The following is an 18864-nucleotide window of genomic DNA, read 5'->3' as shown; positions in this document are numbered from 1 at the left end:
TATTTGAGTCATCAAATTTCCATTTTTAGGATTAGCTTATTTCTTAGGAACAGTAGAACCCCCTTATCTGACCTGAAATTGGTTATGCAATTCTCAACATAAAGCATTTACATTTCTGAATACTCATTCTAAATATTTATTTATTTTTCATGTGTGTTTTAGCTGATAAATATTGTACTTTTATCTTTGTGAATTAGATTGTGCATTTTCTTCCTTTGTTTTTGTTCTATAATCATCTAAGGAGTGGTGAAGTGGTCGAGTGGTCCTCCCAAAAGATATGGGGGGTTCTTGTGTACTTCTGTTAAAATTTCGTTGAAAACTTTTACTTTTAATGCAAAAATCTCACCTTTCCCATGTACTCACAAGTTGGCTGTTTAACAATCATCATTAAAATAATTCAACCTTTCAATAAGATAATCCTTTTCCTGGGAGAAATTTACAATGTATTACAAAATGTTGATTATGGATGACGATGGTTTTATGAATCTTAGTTGAGTTTAGTTTAATTGTATCTCTTACTCCCTAGTCTGTTGCATTACTTGCATTTGCTTTGTTGTATATTTATTTATTTATTTATTTATTCATTTGCTTAAAATAGAACAAGGGTAGCATAAGTAACTTAGTTACTGCATCCTAATGAAGATGCATTGTTAGTTGAATAAAACTTGTTTACATATTGGCATTTTAAAAAAGGTCTCCAACACAAATTAGTGTAATTGAAGTATTTTTATTTTGTTACTTAAAATATAAACAGTTAGTTTTGTGAGCAGTTGAATAAACTTACAATCAAACTGTCTTAAGCAGCTCTTAGGAAACATCATACTTCACAGACTTGGATATCTGTCAAATGTCAGGTTATTTCCTTGAGCTTGATTTTTACCTTGAAAATAGTTAAAATATAAAAGATTCTACATAAAATTCAGAATCAAGCCAAACATCATATATCTATTTATTTGCTCTCTCAACTAATTGGAATATTCTGATAACCCACCGAATAATTCAAACTATATACAAATTCAATTTATCACCATTTGTATGTGCACAATTTACTTACAAAATAAGTTTTAAAGATGTATTAGCTTGTACAACTTTTTAACCTGTGATTTACAGAAAAATAAAGGTTGTGTAAAATCATACTTATTAAAACAACTTGTACATTTAATTGTTGATCTGAACATTCTTATTGTTGCAGTTTGTTTATTCTATATCTGAGGACGATAAATTGTCAAAAGCTCGGAAATTGATTTTTTTAAATCAAATTTAAAAGGGTGGTTCTTTTATTTTTAGTCTTGAGATTTTATAATTATAAAAATCCAATAAGTGATTTGTATACTCTTTTGTAAAACCATACATATAGTTTCCTGAATGACTGATAGAAAAAGAAATCACATTTATCAGTTAATTCTTTCATAACTAGGATATTTAAATATTGTCGAACTACTGGGTCTAATATCTCCATTTGTTCTGTATTTCCATATATGCTAAAAAGCAGTTGAGGGTTGTCATGATTAATAGTAAAGTAAAATGATTTGTTTCCGTAATTTTACAGAGATCTTTTATAAATTAAGAAGAACCTATTGATTATAATTTTTGAAACTATCATTTACAACATTGCAGATATCTTGAAACTATAAACATTAAGTTGAAAGAAATTGGTGGCTTTAATAAAGTTTGATTTCCATTTTTTTTTTCGTCACTTGCAAGAGGATGGAGCGTAATGTACTTATGCCCTTTCGTATTACAAGAATACATTTTTGAACTTCTATATTAACTTTACCAAAGCGCATATACTTGTTAGTCAGTTTTGTATTTTATTTTGATTATTTTTTGTTATTTTATTTATATTAATTTTGTAGTTAGGGACCATCTACTGATATATAGGTACTGTCAGTTAATGTATTGAATATTTTAGTTCTTATTATATTACTGTATAACATATTGGATGAAAATCATTTATATATTCATCACCATTTATATTCCATCTTAAAACACAATCTATAGAAAAAAATTACTTTAAAGCAATTTTTGGAATCCTAAATATTGAAAAATAATTATGGATGTTAGTACATGCACGGATTTGTCAAACTCTCTAAAATGTATCACAAATATACATTAAACAATATACATGCAAGATACATAAAAGGTTTTACCTTTTATCATCTACAAATTAATTACTAACCTAATATACTAAGTAATTAATTGTAAAAGTTTAAATGATCTATGGAGTATATACTGTATGTGTTTGATATTTTATGGGAAGAATGTTAATATTGTTGCTAAAAGCATTTTTTCTGATATTTATTTTATTTATCACCTTTATATTTTAGTAATATTGCACATTATAATTTAAATATTTAAATGTAATTTTTTTCTGTTACCCAATCACTAAGCCACAGAAACAAATATGTTTTAAGGATTGTAAAACTAATATTGTTCACATATGCTTAAATATTTTACAGCAAGTGTTAAACTTTATTTAATCAGTCATTCGTTTGCTACCCTAAACTAAAGAATATTTGTATTGCATCTCCATTTTTCCATTACAGTATCTGAAAACTTTACTCTCCTATAAATGTGTTATGTTGGTCACTATGGGGGGAATATATAGCATTATTTTTAAATAAATGTTTGATTTTGATGTACAAGGTCTGATATTAATAGTTTATATACGTATATTTTTATATAACTCTAATAAAAACGTTTTGAATCGTGTTCTTTGATAATTTATTATCCTATCTGTTTCCTGACTCTAGGCAAAGTTTATAAGAAAATATTAATGTATTAATGTGCAGCCAACAACTTTACTGTCAACCTGTTTAGTACTACAGTACCTTGCCTACTGATAAAAGGTTCCATTACCATGCTTTATTATTAGCACAACACATAATTAGTTTCATGTTAAGCTGTACTTTTGTATGGGTTATATACACAGTACCTAGCAAACTAAAATTTTGAAATCTAACTAGGAAAAACACTTAAACCATAAACATAAATACATTAATTTATAAAATGTAGTTGCAATAAACAACAGAAAAGCAGTACAAAAATGTAAACCCAAATCTCTTGCATTGAACAGTTATAATGGCTACAAAGATCAAAGACCCACAGGAGAGTTGTTAAAACCTGCCAAAATAATAACTACCAGTAAGAAACAATTTTACAATCATATTGAAATAAAATATGCAAAATTATTTAAAGGAAAATATCTTAAGCCCACACAAAACATAAGTACATACACTTGTAAATAAATGTCTTGTTTAATAAAAAAGAAGAAAAACATATTCAATTAGACATTTTTGTCCAAACCTGAGGTATCTTCATTGCTATTAAGTTTTTTAAAATACAAACAGTTCTTTACAGTAGTGCAGAAGCATTTGCTGAAAAAGACACTACCATCAGATGCTAACTATATGTATTTAGCACCACTTGTAGTGCATATACTTTTTATTGATAATTTACAATAAAGTCAGGGCTCTTATCTACTAGGTGTACGATGCAGTTTTCTGCTTGCAATGTTGAGCGGAGCTAGAATTTTACACCAATAATTTTCTAAAGTCAAAGGTACATCTGTTTCTCGTTAATGAGATATAGACTTGCAGTAGCCAATTTCAATGGTATATTTGGTTCACATAAATGGAATGCCTATTTGCAGTATCTAAAGTAAATTATAAGTCTGGTTCACGTAATGAATTGTCTACTTGCAGGAACCAATGTCTATGTTTCTCCTGTTCTCATTACTTGCAGTATACAATGGTTCACATAAATAGAATGCCTATTTGCAGTATCCAAACTCAATATTTGGTTAACGTAAATTAATTTTTTACTTGGAGTATCCAAACTCAATGGTACATTTGGTTCACGTAAATGAATTGTCTACTTGTAATATCCTAAGTCAATGGTTCATTTTATTCACATATGCCTATTTGCAGTATCCAAAGTCAATGGTACGTCTGCTTTAGGTCAATGGAATGTCTACTTGCATTTTGCATAATTTTAACCCAATAATATCTTTGGTTCACATTGATGGAGTTCCTACGAGTATTTGCCTAGAGTATTTGCAGTAGGCCAGTGACGTAGCCAGGATTTCAAAATAGGGGGTGGGGGGGTCGACCGACCGGGGGGGTCTGGGGGTATTCCATACCCCCTAGGTAAAAGGGGGGTCCGGGAAAAATTTCAAAAATATAGGCCCTAAAACGGTATTTTTTAGCTCTTTTGGCATTGAAAATAATCAACCCCAACGTCAATACAGTATGATTATATAATTTTACATTAAATTTAACAAAAAAATATTATATTCAAGACCGGAAGGGGGGGGGGGGGTCCGGACCCCCAAAGTCTGCATTAAAATGGTAGGTACGTCTAGTTCACATAAATGGAAAGTCTACTTGCAGTATCCAAACTCATGGTAGGCCTATATTTGGTTCACATAAAATAGAATGGCTATTAGGAGTTTTTAAAGTCAATGGTGCATCAACCTAATTCCGGCAACCCTATAGGTTATTCATTTTGTAGTAAATTGTGCTCAATGATATTAATCCGATTGTTCTTTCCTTTTTCTCTGAACAGTATTTTAAATGTGGTATTTTAGATGATTCGCTGACTTACATATGTTGCGACTCTTGTACCTTTTTTTGTTATCTCGTAAATAATGTCATGACCAATTAACCCATAAGGCCCGTGTCAAATTTCTAAAAGTTTAAATTCGCGTAGGGAAAAGCCCTGTGTACCATTTCAGATTTATACATTCCCATGGTTGGTTACTACCACACTGTGCTAAATTTCGTGCAGATCGCTTCAGTCGTTCAGGAGGAGTATTTGTAAAACAAAAGCAGGAGTGAAGTATAAGAGCTTCGCTTCGCTCCGCTCAATAAGTAGATTTTTTCAAGGCCTACCACACATATCACGATCTAAGGCTCTAGCCTGGTACTTACTCATTACATGCTAGCTAAGCCTAGAGGATGAGGACACATTGCTAAAGCACAGCTTTCCAAAGGTTGCCTGTTAGAAAAGTCAGAAAATGTTTCTATGGTTCCAAAACAGAACCCAGCTGTAGGCCTACTTGATAATTAGGCCTCTAATAAATGGTCATAACTATAAAGATACTGTTGGTCTTTTTAGTCAGAAGCAAAGCAACAAGAACTTCATTATACACTCATCCTTCACTCATATTTTGGTTAAAATACTGCCAGTTGTCCACATCTCAATTGATAATCTAAATTAATATACGTATCTGCTAATTTTAGAAACAGTTAAATTTGGGAGGGGGAAACTGAAAACCAAGCGAAATACTTTATTTGCTATCATATGTTTTTTTCTCCTTCACATTTATGCGGGACAGGGACAATATACCCGATAATTGTTTTAAACTGATTCTCAGTGGTGATTAGTCCACGACGACATATTTCATAATTTATATCTTAGACCTCGTGACTTTGGACATAGATATACCCTAATAGTGCTATTAACTGATACTTAAGGATGATTAATCCGTAACGGGATGTTTAATCTAACCTAATCAGCGACACCTAGGCCGCGCGACTGTCATGCGCAGTTTTGTTGCCAGGGAGGCGGGGGGAGGGGGAGCTGGCGCGGGCTCGGAGGGTGCGCAATGGGGCGTGACGCCGTGGTGACAACTAGTCAAGGAAGTCCCAATTTGTGACATAATTATCACCTAATTATCTGTCGCACATGTGAGGTGACGAATGGTTGTCGGCGTCGCAGACATACAGCGGTTACACGCTGTCAGTATGTCACTACTCACTCCAACGCTACAGATTAATCTATGTCTCGGCTACTTCCCTCTCTAGTTTACCACGATATGGAAGGATGTAGCGAAGAGAGTGTTTATCCCAGAATAGTTGTGGACACTTTTAAAGAGATTTGGCAAACAGAGAGCTCATGTGAAAAAGAAAAGTCAAAATAAAACTGTTTATTGATGAGGAAGATCCACGAGTGGACGGTACATACCCCCTTGTCTTGTTACTTAACTTCATTTTTTTGTCAAACAACATAATAATTGATAGTCAAACGGCATATGGGCCCCCACAATTATTGATTTCGCTTGGAATCGAACCAGCGACCTTCATATTTGAAGGTGATCCCTGAAGTTAGTGACCACTCGGATACCCAGACAATTAGGAGGTTGGCAGCGAGAAGTGAGCAGTGAGCACAAGTGAAACATAAACAAACAAAATTGTTGTTATAGAGGTTGAATAAGGAAGATCCACAACAATGGTAACTTGATGTTCCTGGCCAAAGGGGGATTTATAATAGGTACCTCAACTGATTTTAGTAAGGTTACAAAAAAAGGGAATTAATTCATCATCGTCAATATTCTTTCCTCCAAACTAATAAAAAGTTGTTAAATAATGAGTTGGACATACACTAGAGATGAGATGAACATTCTTGAATAGTTTGCAATATTTCAAGACTAAATGTAATTAATTACTACCCAGGTGATTTAGGGTCAATTGGTTTAGAATAGTTTGATAGGTACGATGCCAATTTGATCAAACACCCAATACAGGGTGTCCCTAAACAATCTGTACCTCTTTTTTTCGGATTGATCCTTGGGTAGAGACGAACAGATTATGCAATTCAACCATGGGTCTCCGACGCCTAGTTTTACGTCTATCTGCTCGTATGTGCGTTTTACAAATTCCCTTTTAGCTTCTTAAATCATTAATATCTCGAAAACAAAGACTTTTATCGGACAACACAATGAATTATAAAATTGTTTAAATTTAAAGAAAAATCTATTGACACATTGATCAACAAAATCGGTTGAATAATAACAAAGCTATGAGACTTTTTATCATCCAATGTTTTAATGATAACAAACTATACGACGTCCTTTAAAATGTTTCATTATGTGGACTTGTGCATGCTAATCAGCTGTTACTTGTCCATTTCGTGTTACTGACAAATCAGCTGATAAATAGCATTGTCTGAACAATGAAATAGGTATTTGTGTATAAAGAGCGCAAAGTACGACATTGACGCTTGAGAACTGTGGATAACCGCACTAATCACTATTTGTGCTCGTACACAAGATTTAACCTACCACGTAATTAACTTTACCTACAACCTACGACCGTTTTTTAAAGTAGCCATTTCAGTTCAGTTCTTAGAATTGAAAAGTTTCACTTAACAGCGGTTTACTTTCATAACAGCATAGTTACATATCATAACAGCATAGTTTTTCTCATAATAACACGGGTAACGGACCAATGAGGTTCAAGGATCGAGAGAAAACAAGTACAATTGTAATGCTTCGAACGTCAACTAATCAGCTGATCAGTTGACAATTTTAATTGTTGATCCAACTTGTTCCTGTTGATACTGTATTCTTAACCTAAGTTGGTAGAAGTTAAAGGAAGGTAGGTTAAACTGATTTAAAAATGTCAAAAAGTGAAGTTGACGAGATAGAAATGAGAGCACAAACTGTTTGTGCTCATTTTTGGCCACCAAAATCAAAACAAAGGTATGAAATTACATTACCAGCAATTCATTAAATGGGCGAAACAAAATTAAATTGATTAATGAAAATGTTCTTCTGGTTTATTTTGAAAACCTCTTAACCACTTTTTCACCCAACTCGTTGTGGACCACATATTCGATGCTGAGATCTAACTGTAAATTAACCGTTTCACTATATTATAGTTAAACAAATAAAATGGCCACCATTTTGAATTTTTAAGCCGAATCAAGATGTATTTTTTTCTAACATGGGTCTCTTCTACGTTAATATACATGCCAAGTTTTATAAAGATCAGTTGAAAAAATTCAAAGATAAAAATGTTTATGTAAAAAATACAAAATCGCTGATATCTGGTTAAAAAGCGATTTTGGAAAAAATTGATTCTTGATTTCTCTTAATTTTAACCCAAGGAATCACTACGTAAAATATGTCCCCACCTTTTTTGAACACCCTGTATACTTTTCATTGTTCAACATAGAATCTTTTGGTATACTGTATACATGTAAAATTACGTAGAAATAAACTAAAAATAAATATTTTTGTATTTTCCAAAATGGCGGCTATTTTAAACCATTTAAATCAATAATATCTGAAACCAAGAATTTTACAGAAAAACACAATGAATACGGTAATAAAATTGTTTGAATAAAAAGAAAACTAATGCCACCTTTATTAACGAAATCGGTTGAGAAAGAAAACAAGTTATGGCACTTTCATCACCCGATCTACTTATTATTATATATAATTCAGTTTACAAAATCTTTGTACAACTAAATCTAGAGTTCTGCTATACCGATTTTATTAATTAATAAGTCGTCGGAAAGCTTAATTCGTATGGATTTGCAAATAATTATGAAAGTTTGTTTTTGTTATGATTTATGATGAAAAAATCATACAATGAAGTTAGTATATTTATGTTATGTGTTTGGTGGTGGATTTATGGTGAAATTTTTTTCTTCATAAAAATGCATTCAAAACATTGGTTTTCACATTTTTTATTTGGTTGCAACTCTTGGCTGTTTTTAAAAATATTTTCAATAAATGCATGGTAACAATTTGTAGGCTGTGTTATTCTCTTTCAGAATGTCACCTTCCTCTTTGGTCGATTTCCTAACCGTTAAAAAGTTATTTGCAAAAAAAACTATCGTAGGTATCGTTTGATAGGGAATTAAAAATACTAAATAAAAGTGTTTTAGACATTTTTTCATAAAACCAGATTTTTTTATTTATTTTGACCCAAGGAATCACTACGTAAATTATTTCCCCTTTTTTGAACACCCTGTATATTTCATATCCCCTGCTTTTTATTTCTTAGTTTCGTTTCGACCAATTGTTGTAACTACAAGTACACAATGAGAAACACGTTAAATGCAATTCAGGTGAGCTGGTGTTTCAATCTGAAGTCGTGGGTTCGCGTACTACAGTAGTAACCCGCCACTGCATTTCATCAGTGAAGGGACAGAAGTTCCCTGTGGTACTAAGTCCTATTTGATATGCTGGATACGCTCCACGTACGGACGAGGCCTAAGTGGACGGGTAAACGCAAAGGTTACAAAAGCTCCAATGTCATAAAATAATAAATTAAATAAGTCGAGTCACCAAGAGCAGCATGTATTCACCATGTATTATGATGTGAAACTCCTATGCAAGTTTCATGTTGTAAAGTCGCTATTAAGTGCTATTTATCAATACGAACATGTAGACTAAAGTACTGTAGTTAAGCCTGTGTGAGGTTCAGTCGTGTAGGAGGCCGACCATGTCCATAATAGCCTCTGATAGCATCTGCTTGGCCACTAAGGCGCCGCCCCTTGCACTCTCTTAACCTCGATATACAAACTATTTCAGAAAACGAAATACTGATATTTTTATTCCGCCATTTTATTATACAGGGTGGAACAAAGTTAGTGTTAAAAATTTGTATGTGTTAAACTACATAGTATTGCTGACAAAATTACACTAATCTAGATTAATCCCTCACAGGTAGGAAAAAACAGACAGATTAATATTTTTATTAAATATTTTTATTTGCTTACATTGGATTATTACTACCATTACTATTGGAAGTTTAACGACGATTTTGAAAATGACATTACATTCTAAATAAAATAATTTTCAGTGCACTTATGGCTATTTTATTTAAGAAAATACAAATATTTGAAAAAAATCTTAATTTGTCTGCTTGCTACCTGTGAATAACCACAGCTCGCAGATTTCGTAGATTTCGCTGGTAAATCTATATTAGTGCCATTTTGTCACCAATACTAAGGAGTTTAACATATACAATTGTTTAACACTAACTTCGTTCTTTCCTGTATAATAGATTGTCAGGGTGTATAGTCTGGGATCCGAGGAGAAGGTGATTACATAGTGTCTAGTGTCCCGTAAGTTAACAGCCATACTCCCGAAAATAGTCCATAGGGTCAAAATAAAATGAAAATCTATAATGTTTTTTTTTATCAAAGATTGCTTTCATATCCAAATATCTGCCATTTTGTATTTTTACATAAAAATTTTCTTTGGAATTTTCCAACCGATCATTATGAATCTTGGTCTGTATGTTAGAGTAGAAGATACCTATGACGTCTGAAAAGAATTTAGCTTGGTCCAATCCAAAATTTCAAAATGGCGACCAATTACATTCAATGATTTGATTTTAAAAATAGCCAATATTGTTAAAATTCCAAGAACACCTTTATTTAGCATTTAAAGTTTCCTATCGAAAGACATCAAGCTCCAAAAAATCGAATAAAAATTGCTGAAATATCACGATTTTTAGTTGTAAGATTAGGTGGATAAGGCTAAGCCAGTCAGGTTACCCCTCACTTTGCCTTACTTTACAACAAAAAATCGTAATATTTAAACTATTTTTCATGTAGTATTTATGAACTTGTTGTGGTATCCAAACGAATCTCCAGATGTACGTATCCTCAATGGACAAGAGTTCAAAGTTGGTAAATTACTTGTGTTCAAGAATAAATTATTTGGCCTTCTGGCACAGTTGACTTTCTGCAACACACCCTACTTCCCTTATACTAGGGGACAGTTTATAACTGGCATTATTGTACTGTTTGTAAATGTTTGGAATACAATTTGAGCGAGTCTAATAGGATACGTATTCTACAATGAGTATTTGTGCTGTTTACTGCGTTTACATTATGGTGCATATTTTAACCAATACTATAATCGGGAATGATAAGGTATTAAAAGATTCACCAGTCAACAACTGTCCCTGCTTTTCATATTTTACGCTCAACGCTTGAGAGGTTATTTGGTAGAGAAGACTTGCAAGTTCTAACTTGGCCTCTCAAATAAAGGCATTTTTAATTTCATTAACACTGAAGTTGATTTTTCTAATTCAAAATAAAACTATTTGGAATTTTTCTCAACACTGAATGTCGATTGACATTTTGTTTGTTTGTTGTGCAGATTTTCCATTTAGGAATCAGCTATTACCGGAGGTCTCATGGTAAGACCTAGACCAAGGACCGATTTATTTTTTCGATTTGATGTCCCCAGAGGCCAAAAAAGCTATCCATTCACATTCACATATATACATATATGATATATACAATATACATATATGTGTGTATCCGTTAGCATGATAACTCAAGCAAAAATTATCCGATTTCGATGACATTTGGTACAAACATGTAAACCTAGGTTTATTCGAACGAGTTTACGAACCAACATGATCAGACTATGGGAACGGGATTGTCGGCGGGTTTTACGGGATAACAATTGGTTTTCCATCTTTGACCATCAAAACATAAAATATGGCAAATTCGTTCTAAACCATTGTATAGAGCTTTTATAGTTACATAGGAAAGAAAACCAACAACCATTTTTAGTAAATTTGATACGAGTTGGAAAAAGGCTCTCGATGCCGTTGATGATAATTACATAGCAAGTAATTGAATATCCATTCCACTATAATCCACCTGTATTTAATATGAACAAACATACAAACCGAGATCAGCAACATCTTGCTAAAAAACACATGGAATCCGGTCTGACATAAAAGTCAGCGAATTCGGAATCGGGTCCTATACACATTATAAAGTTAAGTATTCAAGCCGCTCGTGCCAGGAGTGCAAAGTATTTCTATTCCAAAACTACTAACGGGAAAATAGACTCCATGTAAATAGCTGTATTTGAAATATTAGAATTATGTTATGCTGAAAGAAATGTACCACAATTAAGTTGTTTATGAACTTTTAGTTTTATTCTACGTTGTTTTCAACTCGTTTGCTTCAGTATTGTTGAATACTGTATTTGTGCTAAATAAAAAAAAAACATATATACATATTACATACTTTATAATATACTGTTCTATTTCTTATACAAGAATATTATTCACACATCTTGCTTGAACAAACTCTATTTTCAAACTAAACTAATGTTTACAAAAACATCTGACAACAAACATATTTAAACACATGATAAAAGAACAGACTTAATACAACATCCCGCTTCAAGATGTCCACATCTTTATGAACCTCAGTACCGCCTCGGTTTCTTAATGGACCTTCCGTAACGGGTTACTGTGTGCTCCTGGACGATCACGTGAGTTGCATGGACGATTAAGGACCATGGATGAACAGTTTGAAAGAATTCCATCTCCTCCGTAGTACGGTGCAGGAACTAAGAACTTCCTGTTTCGGCGAATAGTTCTCTTGTCAGTTTCCACAAGGTAGGAACGTGGTTCGTTCAATTTCCTGACTACCTTACCATGTCGACGAAGATCTGTGATCCATACCATGCTTCCAACTTCTAATTCACTTAAACCACTCGCTCCATGTCGTTTATCAAATTGTATCTTGTACTTATTCTGGTACTTATTCTCCCTCTCAAGAAAATTCTTATTTTCCACAGGATTTCCAACCAAAGTAGATGGAAGATTGTCTCTTAATTTCCTTCCAAACATAAGTTCAGATGGGGAAAAGCCGGTTTCAAGAGGTGAGGTCCGGTAAGAAAGTAGGGCAAGTTCAAATTTATCCTTGTTTTTCTTCATTAGCCCTTTTGCTACTTTCACAGCTGCTTCAGCTGCCCCATTTCCCTGATGGTGGTGGGGACTACTTCTGAATGTGGAGAACCCCCACTCCTTTGCAAACAATTTAAATTCACTTGAGTCAATATGGTGAAATTGTGTCCCACTATCTGAATAAACACGTTGAGGAATTCCAAAACGTGAAAATGTGGTTTTGCAAACCCGAATCACATCTGAAGCCCTCATTCGATGCATTTCCTCGACTTCAAAGTATCTTGAGTAGTGATCCACGATAACCATATACCACTTGTCTTCGTGTTTGAACAAGTCAACAGACACATTTTGCCACGGGTAATCCGGGACAGTTCTCGGAATCAATGGTTCACTGTGATTAGTTGAGTTCTGAATACACACTGGACACGATTTGATTTTCCTTTCTATTTCTTGAGAAATTCCAGGCCACCACATGGTTCCCAAAGCACGTTTCCTTGTTTTTGTGATTCCCAAGTGTCCACTGTGAAGCCTCTCGAGCATTTCCGCTCGTAGTTCTTGAGGTATTATCATCCGAGTTCCTCGAAGCAATAGCCCATCAATACAACTTAACTCGTCTTTCACATTAAAGTACTCTTGAATCTCATTAGGTAAACTTGATTTTACAGGCCATTCGTCTAAAATTTGTAACTTAAGTTGTGCACAGATTGGATCTCTCATTTGTGAGTGAAGTACCTTTGTCACATTTTCATCTGTAGTGTTTATACTAATCAGACTGATTTCGTGGACGAAGGCTTCCACTTCTTCGGCCAATTCGCCATCTTCGTCAGCCGGAATAGGACTTCTTGATAGTAGATCTGCTATGGCAAGGTCTTTTCCTGGGGTCCAGGTCATGCAATAATCGTATCTCATCATACGCATTCGGAACCGCTGTAGCCTCGGTGAGAGCTCGTCCAAATTTTGTGTTTTGAAAATTGAGACAAGCGGTTTGTGGTCGGTCTCAATTGTGTACATTTTACCCATCAGGAAACATTTCAAACGGTCACTTGCCCATGTGCACGCAAGCGCTTCTCTCTCAATGTTACTATAGTTTTCTTCAGCAGGCGTTAGAGTCCGAGATATATATGCCACAGGTTTCTTGTTTTCTCCTTCAACTTGAAGTAAAACCGCTCCAAGACCTTTTTTTGAAGCATCGCAAGAAAGAATCGAGGGTTTTTGCGGATCGTAAACAGTCAAACATGGCTCTGATGATAAAATCTGTTTTACTGTGACAAAAGCGTTTTCTTGAGCTGGTCCCCAAAGGAAATCGTTTTTAGTCTTTAACAAGCTCGTAATTGGCTCCAAAATCTCACTGCGGTTCGGAATAAATTTTGCCAGAAAAGTGATCATGCCCATGAATCTTTGTACTTCATTAGCGTTTCTTGGAGCTGGTAAGTCCACAATCGCTTGTACCTTGCTTGGATCAGGCTTGATTCCGTCCTTAGACAGCACAAACCCCAGAAATGTCACAGTCTTCTTGCAGAACTCCGACTTCTGCTTATTCAAGGTGATTCCATTAGCTTGCACTCTCTCTAGAACGGCCCTAAGACACTCGTCGTGTTCTTCTTTCGTTCTTCCCCATATCAGACAGTCGTCAATGTGCACTAAACAGTTCTTTGCCCCTTCTAAAGCTTTTGACATGCGGCGCTGAAACTCTTCAGGAGCGGACGTAATTCCAAAAGGTAACTTACGGAATTTATACCTCCCAAAAGGGGTGATAAATGTTGTGTAATCTTGTGACTCCTCTGCAAGGTTCAGTTGCCAGAACCCGGAATTCGCATCGATCTTGCTGAAGTACTTGGCTCCCGCGATCTCGGCCAATGAAAGTTCGATCTTTGGGATAGGATAAAACCGACGTTTCACACTGTTGTTGAGTTTGGATAGGTCTACGCAGATCCTAACCCCACCTCCCTTTTTTGCGCAAACTACCATTGGTGCGCACCAATCAGTCGCGTGTTCAACTGGAACAATCACTCCTTTCTCAAGCATATCGTCTAACTGCTCTTTCACCTTGGTTTTTAAAGGTATTGGTACAACCCTGGGGGTGGATATAGCGTAAGGAACTGCATTCTCCTTCATTTCAATCTTGTACTCTCCTTTCATATTTCCCAGTCCTTGAAATAAATTAGGATACTTAGTAGCCCAGTCAATATCATGTGAATCTACAGAAAAAATTCTCCTCACCAGGTTCAGCTCTTCACAGGAACGTCTGCTAAGAAGTGGAACAGTGATCTCTTCAGAAATATACGCAAGATCATAAACTGATACACCCTTATGTTCAAGCTTTAGCCTTAAAGTTCCCAAAATATTGATTCGTTCTTTCTTCTTTGCGCTAAACACAGGGGATTTGCACTTTCCTAGAGGCAGAGTCTTAATAAAATCACCAAGAACTCCTACTGGAATCATGGTTACATCAGCTGCTGTGTCAAGTTTAAATTTTATAAGACCTAAATCTTGGTTTCCACAGCTTGCTTTTACCTCCTGGACCCAGGCTTTGTCACTGCTGTCTATATTCCCTATGAAAATCTCAGGAACCTGTTGATAACCACTGTCTGAATCTTGCTGTTCGATTTCCTTAACAACGTTTTTGTTTTTTCTCATCCACTTTTCGCGGGAGGGACAACATCGAAAAAAATGTCCAATCTCGGAACATTTGTCACATTTGGCTTTCCTAGCGGGGCATTCGGCCAGTGATCCGTGCCAGTTATAACCACATTTCCTGCACTTTTTTCTCATAGCATCCTCGGTGAATTTCTGTTCACCAGCTCTTTCAGACAGATTTGTTTTACCGACTTGTATTGACGTTTGATTCACCATAAAAACATTAGTATTGGCGAGCTCACGTTTTTGGCGTTCTAGCTCCTCGTGTTGGCGCAAGGTATTAATCGCCTTCTCCAGAGTCAATTGAGAGTCCAGCTGGAGTCTATCACTTAGAGCCTCATCTTTCATACCAATAATGAGGACCAGAAGCACCATCTCATCGTTCAGTTCACCCCATGCACACGTTTTTGCAAGACCATGCAAATCTGTTATGAATTTTTCAGATGGATCACTCCCTTGCTTGTGTCTCAGAAATTTTGTTCTCTCATAAATGATATTTCGTCTTGGTACAAAGTATGCATCAAAGGCCCGAAGAGCCTCGTCATAAGTATTCGGTTTTGGTGAAAACGAATCGAAAATATCTTCACTCCTACTACCCATTGTAAACAAAAGTACATCGATTTGCCGAGCGTCGGAAGTGCTATCTAGACCGCACCCCCGTCTGTACCTTTGAAAGCGATTCCTCCAGGAATGCCACTCATTCGGAGTAAAAGAGAAGGTATCTGGAGTTGGTAACGTCAGATTTATCATAGGAGTAGGAGTACACATTACTGCATTATTTTCTCGGTTTGTCTGTCCCAATGCAAAACCTAGTGACTCACCTTCAGTCTTTCTAGAATCCCTTTCTGACATGTAGTTGAATTCACTTTGGGCATCCTCCTCATTGTCCTCATACCTTTGCCTACGAGTATTTCGTTTTTTTCTGCCCTTACTTGACATCATGCGTGGTTTTAGACTTTGTTCGATAAAAAATCCACTAAGCTGCCACCATGTTCTATTTCTTATACAAGAATATTATTCACACATCTTGCTTGAACAAACTCTATTTTCAAACTAAACTAATGTTTACAAAAACATCTGACAACAAACATATTTAAACACATGATAAAAGAACAGACTTAATACAACATATACCCTAACGAATAACCGAGTTTATCCAAAACCGTGAGTTCAAAAATGAAAATGCTAACCCATCTGTGTATTTTCACAGTTTCTACCAGGATTCATTATTAGTTACATACTGAAAATAACGCTTAGGGAATAACTTGTATTATTTGCTACATTGTGTGCTATGTGCAACTTGTGTTGGATTATTACCATACTCTCTATTTTTACTTATTGTTGTGTTATTGAGCTAACTTTATTCTGTATTAGTTACTTTCTCGGCTGAGAACGGGTCCAAATTCCAGATCCAAAAACGTCATGAAAACTTGTTTTGTACTAAAAGTGATGGGAAATCTCTGCAATTATCCCTTAAGTATCACAAAATCAAACAACGGGTGGTTCACCTTAAATGGTACAATAAATACATTTGAGCCATTTTTAAGACTCATACAAGACTACTTAACGTTGTACCGCCCTCAAACACAAAACCATTGACGGTGAAGTCAGCTGTTCCGATTACAACGGATTTATGGCGACCAAAATAAGTGCAATAATTTATGTCGAGTTGCACGCTGCTATTTCCGCTCCCACTCGGCGTGGAATTGCATTGACGAAGGGTTGCAACACTGCCTAGCACGGGTGACCATAAAACTGTTATGGGTTGTGGGCATTGAGATGGGTTATGTATGGAAGGATGTAGTAGCGTTATAGGTTGGGCGAGAAGGATTATATGGGTTATTCAAAATGGGTAGTCTTGTGGTTTATCTATATTTTGGTGTGTTTTATTTCAACTCTGAACTCTCCTCCACTTTTCTGAGAGTGAACAAATATTGAGTCATAGCTGGACATTGGCATGACTTGACGAACTTGATATTGTGCGACTTACCTTAAGGTTGTGATTTCAGAGGATAAACTAATAGTTTACAAATGTATTGTTTTATTTGGCTGCAGTAATCTATAGTCCGATCAATAAAAAGGAATTCTAAGTAAACGTCAAAACATACAATAAATATACAAGACTATATTTGAATAGGTCTTCATTTAATCCATAAGATGACAGATGTATAGGGGAGATGTTTACTGCATGGTTTGAGATACTTTAACGTTCAAAATACTGGACTGGAACCTTTTATTAATGCCCATGTAATAAAGAGGAAGAAAGGTTCTTGAATTCTTTTATAAATACAACATAAACAGCGATTTGTATGCAATATAAAAGTTTCAAGAAAATGATGAACAGTCACATAGTAATAATAATAATAATAATAATAATTTTAATAATAATAATAACAATTTCAATTACTTTTCATTAAAAGTTATTTGCTCATCGATCCCCATAAATGTCAATTTACGTTGACACTAATTCAAATAAGCTAAACCCTAATCAATCCGTCCTTTGTAATGTAGATTCTGATTTACTTACAAATTTACATTGATTGTCGTTCTGCAATTTGTCCGTCGTGTGACCGCCTGAGTCCCCGGACTACAATTTAGTGCTGACCACTCAATTTAAAACATAGTCCTGTAGTAAACATTGTAGCAGTGTAGGGAACATCAGCATGTGTAGGTTGCTGACAACAAAACCCGTTTTCGACTTTTTCAAACACCCCTCAATAAGGACAAGGTCTGTGGTTATCTAAAGGTAGTGAGGCACTTTTGAGGAGTAAGACAAGACGTGAATGTGTGCGGAGGGTCTCGAGCCAGCAACATCTACCTTGTGTGATTGTATGCGGGGGTCTCGAGCCAGCAACATCTACCTTGTGTGATTGTATGCGGGGGTCTCGAGCCAGCAACATCTACCTTGTGTGATTGTATGCGGGGGTCTCGAGCCAGCAACATCTACCTTGTGTGATTGTATGCGGGGGTCTCGAGCCAGCAACATCTACCTTGTGTGATTGTATGCGGGGGTCTCGAGCCAGCAACATCTACCTTGTGTGATTGTATGCGGGGGTCTCGAGCCAGCAACATCTACCTTGTGTGATTGTATGCTGAGGGTCTCGAGCCAGCAACATCTACCTCGTGTGATTGTATGCGGAGGGTCTCGAGCCAGCAACATCTACCTCGTGTAATTGTATGCGGAGGGTCTCGAGCCAGCAACATCTACCTTGTGTGATTGTATGCTGAGGGTCTCGAGCCAGCAACATCTACCTCGTGTGATTGTATGCGGAGGGTCTCGAGCCAGCAACATCTACCTTGTGTGATTGTATGCTGAGGGTCTCGAGCCAGCAACATCTACCTTGTGTGATTGTATGCGGAGGGTCTCGAGCCAGCAACATCTACCTCGTGTGATTGTATGCGGAGGGTCTCGAGCCAGCAACATCTACCTCGTGTAATTGTATGCGGAGGGTCTCGAGCCAGCAACATCTACCTTATGTAATTGTATGCAGAGTGTCTCGAGCCAGCAACATCTACCTTGTGAGATTGTGTGCGGAGGGTCTCGAGCCAGCAACATCTACCTCGTGTAATTGTATGCGGAGGGTCTCGAGCCAGCAACATCTACCTTATGTAATTGTATGCAGAGTGTCTCGAGCCAGCAAGATCTACCTTATGTAATTGTATGCAGAGTGTCTCGAGCCAGCAACATCTACCTTGTGAGATTGTGTGTGGAGGGTCTCGAGCCAGCGACATCTACCTTGTGAGATTGTGTGCGGAGGGTCTCGAG

At 35.9% G+C, this 18864-nt stretch overlaps 1 protein-coding gene across 1 annotated transcript; it reads right to left on the bottom strand.

The window, feature by feature from the left end:
• Nucleotides 1-11996: 11996 nt before the first annotated feature.
• Nucleotides 11997-16037, bottom strand: LOC128999052 (uncharacterized protein K02A2.6-like). The gene is made up of 2 exons (XM_054425409.1): nucleotides 13478-16037; nucleotides 11997-13336 (listed from the first exon to the last, which is right to left on the bottom strand). Exons 1-2 carry the CDS (start codon nucleotides 16035-16037, stop codon nucleotides 11997-11999), a joined length of 3900 nt encoding a protein of 1299 aa, XP_054281384.1.
• Nucleotides 16038-18864: the final 2827 nt, after the last annotated feature.

The sequence above is a fragment of the Macrosteles quadrilineatus genome, unplaced genomic scaffold (assembly GCF_028750875.1).
Source record: "Macrosteles quadrilineatus isolate MER2022 unplaced genomic scaffold, UCM_ALF_1.0 Scaffold_7__1_contigs__length_78375512, whole genome shotgun sequence".
In the NCBI taxonomy this organism is placed as follows: Eukaryota; Metazoa; Arthropoda; class Insecta; order Hemiptera; family Cicadellidae; genus Macrosteles; species Macrosteles quadrilineatus.
This window is presented reverse-complemented; position numbering and strand designations above follow the sequence as displayed.